The sequence below is a fragment of the Bombina bombina genome, chromosome 12 (genome assembly GCF_027579735.1).
Source record: "Bombina bombina isolate aBomBom1 chromosome 12, aBomBom1.pri, whole genome shotgun sequence".
Taxonomy (NCBI): Eukaryota; Metazoa; Chordata; class Amphibia; order Anura; family Bombinatoridae; genus Bombina; species Bombina bombina.
Genome location: NC_069510.1, coordinates 28,627,721 through 28,634,552, shown reverse-complemented (window position 1 = coordinate 28,634,552; position 6,832 = coordinate 28,627,721). Strand labels below are relative to the sequence as shown.

General features: G+C 33.1%; 1 protein-coding gene across 1 annotated transcript in view; it reads right to left on the bottom strand.

Annotated features, from left to right (window-relative positions):
• Positions 1-358: 358 nt before the first annotated feature.
• SEC16A (SEC16 homolog A, endoplasmic reticulum export factor) overlaps positions 359-6,832 on the bottom strand; it is a 148,724-nt gene continuing 142,250 nt past the window's right edge. Inside the window, exons 30-32 of the mRNA XM_053695421.1 lie at positions 6,680-6,739; positions 5,832-5,909; positions 359-3,919 (exon numbers count right to left, since the gene is read on the bottom strand). Coding sequence (XP_053551396.1) covers positions 3,857-3,919; positions 5,832-5,909; positions 6,680-6,739 — 201 coding nt within the window. The 3' untranslated portion in view covers positions 359-3,856. The remainder of the gene's footprint in view (positions 3,920-5,831; positions 5,910-6,679; positions 6,740-6,832) is intronic.

Sequence of the window (6,832 nt, the reverse complement as noted above, 5' to 3'; positions counted from 1 at the left end):
CACCTAGTGGTAGTGAAGAATAATTCCCAGGAGTAATGGATCATGGACTCTCACCACATGTATGAAATATATGTTTTTATATTCCTTACAGCTTGCAGATTTTAAAATAAAATACTGTACTTTTTCTAGGTGTTCGTACATTATATAAACCTCTGATTTTGAAATATTATGCACAATTTTTCCTATCTTTAGGCAACACTGAATATATATATATATATATATATATATATATATATATATATATATACATACACACACACACACTATACAAAACAATTTTAAAGTCAGAAAGATTAAATAACATTTGATTAGAAAAATAAAAATTGTATTGCGTCAGTAACCACAAGGTAAGTCAAAATTCAAAGTGCTTGATAACTCAAAATATTTTATTTAAGAGTTTAACAGTGTCAAATTAAAACACCTTCTTATGAAAATAATCAGCTCTGTCATCTTAGGTGGTCATTAAAAAGATATTGGCATTCTAAACTGAAAAACATATCCAGAATCAGAGAAGCAAATGGAAGGATTAGAATACTCACTGCTTAGAAGCTCGAATGTGGCATAAAAGTTTTACGTCAGTGGGTATTTTACATAGAAGCCGAAATGGACAAATTATCCCCCCCCCCATTTAAGATCAGACTTCTCTCACTATTTTTCAATTAGTGCTTAACCTTTTTAGCAATGCATTGCTTACCCCTCGCCCCCAACAGTGAAATGGTTAATAAACCTTTAACTTTGCACGTACAGTATAAAAGTACCATTTAGCACTGGAAAAATAAACATCCAGTATTATCCAGATAAATTAATCTAGAACAAAAACTAACAAAACAAAAAAAACGTGTGCAACATCAACAGAATATCACCAGCCGTACATTTTTTCATGAGTAAACAAAATGAAAACCAGGAGACAATATAAATACAGAACAAAATTATGTAACATTATACAATTGTAATAATAATTTCTATTAATGAGACTAATGCATTAAATAAATGACAGCTACTAACAGCTTTAAATATTAAAATCTTGCAAGCAATTCATTATAATTTAACTAAAATAAGCAGCCAAAATATTAGTCTAGGTGTTGCATCTCTAAGATCGTCTTTTGTGGCTTTAATCATCTTCTACAGACTGGGGTGGTCCAAGATTGAAAATCCATTTTTCGTGCTTCTTCAAAATGGATACCTCAATATGAGCTCATATATTCCGTACACAGATCTTTCACCTTATTACGTTAACAAATGCCTCCAACTTAGCTTTATTAAAAAAAAGTTTTTCTGGTTAATCCGGTTGTGGAAGACCAATTCCAAGACCAAAAAACAAAAACAAAGCATTAAGTAGGGAGGACGTCTGGTCAGTTCTATACCATACACTTCATTTCCTTCAACCTCCCAGCGTGCTACTTTCCTATTAAGGAGATACATGAACGCCACAAAGCAGTATTTCATATAGACAACATAAATGCTATTCATGTTGGTTATTATAAATGCTGCATCTGTGCAGAAAGGCACTTCAAAACTACCAGTTCTATTTGATAGAAGACTTGAAGGGACAGGAAAGTCAAAATTACATTTTCACGATTCAGTTAGAGGATAAAATGCTAATTTGCTTTGTTCTTTTGGTATCATTTGTTGAAAAGCATAACTAGGTAGGCCAGTTGCTGATTGGTGGCTGCACAAACATATCTCGTTAATGACTCACCAGATGTGTTCAGCTAACTACCAGTAGTGCATTGTTGCTTCTTCAACAAAGGATACCAACAGAATGAAGTAAACTTGAAAACATAAGTAAATTGAAAAGTTGTTCAAACTTGTATGATCTATCTAAACCATGAAAGAAGAATATGGGTTTCATATCCCTTCAAGTATGTCTTAAGGGAGAATCATAAAAATGTATTCTAACCTGCTTTTCCCATACCTAATGGTCTATAAACAACGCAAGCTGCCTTCTGGACGAAACTAAACTGGAAATCTTAACATATAGAGATGTAATCTCAAACAACGTTGGCTTTAAAATGATATAAAAACTGGTTTTAAAGTGTGATCCATGCTATTTTTAAAAAAAAAAAGATTTTATGAATCAGCATTCACCATTTTTGAGAATCACAATGGCAATAGCTTAAAAAGAACTAGATGTTATAATTAGACTGTATACACAAACTGTGCCTAAGTAAAACAAACTTGTGTATTTTTGTTTTGGAGAGAGTAGGTGTTAAGTAAACTTAAGTGGCGTACAACTGATCTCTGATATAATTACTACAAAATAAGCGCTAACCTAAGACTCACAAAAAGAAGTTTACAACCAGTGACGTAAAATTTTAAAACCTAAGGATATATAAACAGTAAAAATACATTTACAAAGTTTTAACAAAGAAAAAAAAAACAGTTTGGTACAACTGTAACTTACTAAACTTTTTAGCTCAAAAAGGTTTGACAAAATGTATATTTCCTGCTCAAAATAATGACACAATTTGCAATACTTTCCCCCCCACTGCGTAAACAGTGGTTTACAGCTCAATTGAAACCAATACATCCATATTACTTGTGGACTACTAATATTCATCAGCTGATGGGTAAATGTGCATTCTATTATCAGCCAATCAACATCAGCAGGAAGAGCTTATCAGCCTATAAGAATTGTCAGGAAGTACTGCTTTATTAGATTCAGGCAAATACTAAAACAAAACAATAAAAAAAAAAAAAACACAAAAAAAAGAGAATAAAATGCTAATCTTTCAAGAAGCATTCAGCATATTAAAGTCCAATTATCATGATTCCTGTAATTAGGCAAGTATCAATAACAAATAATTTAATTACCTTTCAAATGCTTTTCAGTTTATATATACACTTTACGTATATACTGAACGTGATATAACAAATTTATTATCTTACAAATTCAGAATGTGTGTTTTTCCCCACCTATTTTATTTAAATAATAAAAAAAATGAAATGTTTTGAAAGTAAGATTAGCAAGTTTGAATTTTACAATGTTTACGTCTAGAGGGGACAATAATGCACTGCTATCCAGGTCAACAAACTATTACAGAACATAAAAAAATTGAGCAAAATAATCTGAGCCAATTTGAAGTAGTTTGAACAATTTAACAGCCAACTCTTCTTTAATTTGAATTACCCTACATTGTAAGAGAAAGCATTAATCATATTGCACTTAAAAAAAAATATTCACACATCAGAATAGTATTAATTCGTAAACTATTATACAAGAATTTTTGTAAGACTATACAACTTTCCTATACAATAATATGCAGACTACATACACACCAGGAAATAAAATTGTTGAATTTACTGTTTCATTAGTCACAGCTTTAATTTAATATATTACTTTGTGGGGGAAATTGAATTGTTTTATATTAGTGGGAATGAACCAAAAGGCAATTAACGCCTTTATACGAATATGCTTTTTTTTTTTCTTTTCTTTAATGAATATTGTTTTATTAAAACAGTCCAACTGCATCTGACGGTGCAAAATAAAGCAGACGCAGTTTAGATGTAAGGCCACACTGCAAATTCACAATCCGCAACTTAACTTCTTCAAGAATATGAAACTGCAAAACGTAGCTTTACGCGAGTTAAAAAAAAACAAAAAAAAACAAAAAAAAACTTTTTTTCCCCCACTTCTGGAAAGCGCTACAGTACGTTGACCTTAGCTCCCAAACCATAAGAAACTTGAAGAATGTTCTTAGATTCAGCTACACCCAACTCACTTTAGTGAACAGTTGATAAAATAGTTTTATTTATATAAGCGTTGGGTATTAAAAGTCTGTTGAGTCATCCTGAGAAGCAAAACTTGATTCCCATGCTCTGAAAAGCTTAAAATGTCCTCTGAAGCAAAACAGATTTACTTTAATGTTGGATATTTCCGCTGGCCAAGACGTCCAGGTCTCATTCCTGAAGCCGACTGCTACAAAAAACATCTTGAATTATAAATCTATAATCGTTTTTTTGTTGAAGTTTTAGCATAACAGATATATAGTTCACACAGATAAATTAGCAACAGATTATTTAATTTTTATAAATTCCACCCACTTTTTCGGTAATTCAGGTAATCAAGTCCACTCAGTCCTGCATGCTCAGTCCATTTGAATGGGTACATTTATGAGAACAATGATTTGTGTTTTCAATCAGTTAAACCATAAGAAATTTCCAATTCATGTAATACTAGGCAACTTATAACACGTAATTGGAAACCTATTAAGTGCAAAAACATTAGAGTATAGTGTTCCTTTTAAGCAACATCAAAAACACTAAATAAGTCCTACATATAATCATGTATTCAAAGCAAGGGTTAGACTGAGCATATTATGCAGGAGTAGTTTTTACTATACTAGTTGTTCAAAAAATTGAAAAAAAGAAGTTAAAGAGACAGTCTAGTCAAAATTAAACTTTCATGATTCAGATAGGGCATGCAATTTTAAACAACTTTCCAATTTACTTCTATTATATAATTTGCTCAATTATTTAGATATCCTTTGTTGAAGAAATAATGTACATGTGTGAGCCAATCACACAAGGCCTTTATGTGCAACAACCAATCAGCAGCTACTGAGAATATCTAGATATGCTTTTCAGCAAGTGATATCAAGAGAATGAAGCAAATTAGATAATAGACGTCAATTAGAAAGTTGTTTAAAATGGCATGCTCTTTCTAAATCATGAAAGAAAAAAAATTGGGTTTCATGTCCCTTTAAGTTTTAGTGTCCACAATAGCAATGGACGCCAACGAACATATTGTGGCCATACTGTAAACTAGGTCTTCTCTGATTGGCTCAAATTGGGTCACTAAAGCGTGTAAACAATGGCATTGTGGAATATAGAACGGTTAGGTAGGGTAGCCTTTCTACTTTTAACCATAATTGTAAAGTATCAGACAAATTACATAAAAAGGGGACGCAATACATAATGTGTACATTTATATTACATTCTCAAAGTGTTTAATGTCTACTATTTTAGAATAAAGCTATATAAAAAGTTTAATATCAGCAGTGGAGGAGCAAGTTTTTTTTTGTTTAACCCACACATATAGTAGCAGCTTGTCAAAAAGTAAACGCCAGAGAATATGTTAAACATTTCATGATATAGATAGAGCAGGGGTTACCAAACTAGGCTTGTGCATTGGCATTTTCAACGTTCAACGTGGTATGCAGAAGTAGGTGAACTTTGTGATGTTTGATCGTTTGAGCCAAATTCCTTCTTGTGAAAGTGAAGCACATTTAGATCTGGATTCAGCATTGAATGAAAATACCGAATGCACAACTCTATTTAAAACCTGTCCTCAGGATTCCTAACAGAGACGATTTACAGGCTTACTTTGGGTGAGACGGTTAATAACAATGTTTACTTATTATTTCACCTGTGCTCCAGTTCAGATATGCTAAAAATCTGTCCTGTTAGGGAGGCCAGGAGTTGAAAAAAAACGTAAGATAGCGAATACAATTTTAAACCACTCTCTAATTTACTTCTATTATCTAATGTGCTTTGTTCTCTTGGTATCCTTTGCTAAAAAGCATACCGAGGCAGGCTTAGGAGCTAGCTACTGATTTGGTGGCTGCACATACATGCCTCTCATCATTGGCTTACTGATGTGGTCAGCTAGCTCCCAGTAGTACATTACAGCTGCTTCAACAAAGGATACCAAGAGAATGAAGCACAATTGATAATAGAGGTAAGTTGGAACATTGTTCAAAATTGTGAGCTCCCTCTGAATCATGAAATAAATATTTTGGGCTTCATGTCTCTTTAAGCCACTTCAGTTTGTAGTTTGTTTTTCTCAGGCGGCAAGTCTTACTTCAATAATAAGTGGGGGTTTTCATTACCTGTGTAAAGTGGGAAGGGTTGTAGAACTGGACAGTACCGACAGGAGGTCCCGAGACCGGTGGTAAATTACTGGAATCCTGCAAGAGCATAAGTCATTTCTTAATCATTGTTTTAGATTTATCTGACACTTGCTGTGCTTAAAGGGCCATTATACACCCAAAAAATATTGTCTAATTAAATAAAATGTTTGATTTAGAGAGTTTTGCAGATGATCCTCTGACAAATTTACTAAATTCAATTTTTTTTTTTGGAAGTGTGGGGGGGGGGGGGTGAAGCACAAATAAAACAATGTAAAATGCTGCACAAATATTGCAGAAGAGTAAAATGCAAATATTTGCTTAGCATCAGTTAGCTATATCACCCCCTTTTTGCAGCACAGCAACTTAATATCTTATTGACATTAACCAGTAGGACCTGGGAAAAGATCCACATAACATTTCAGGATTATTTGTTACAGGAAAACCTCATGCAGAGTATGCACAAAATGCATGCAGGCAAGCCAGAAAACCAGGCAGTGTTAGGAGATTAGTGAGGTGTGTTCAATGAAGTTATGTGCAGAAACACGCAACTCCCTATATAGCTAGGCTTTGTTTTAACACAATATATGTGCAGTTACATACTTCCTGATATATCTTCCTAGATGTCAGTGACATCCACAAGTGCCTTATATCCCCAAAGTGTATAGAAATGATAATAGTAAAAAAAAAAGCGACTAATAAAAGTGTTTCTTTACACCTTCACGGGAGTTAGGAAGGGTTGGAAAGAATACAAGCAAATTAGTTTAAATAAAAAAAGTGCAGAAAACTGCAGCTTTAGCTACTTAAAAATGACAGCCAGCTGCATGTACCTGGTTAAAATGATGGCTTACTTCACGAGATAAGGAACTCATAGAACTAGAACGAGAAAGCTACAAAAAAACGCAAGAAAAACACACACACACAAAAGAAAAATAAAAAAGTATGGTCATGCATGTAAACGCCTCGTGCATCACATTCCTCAA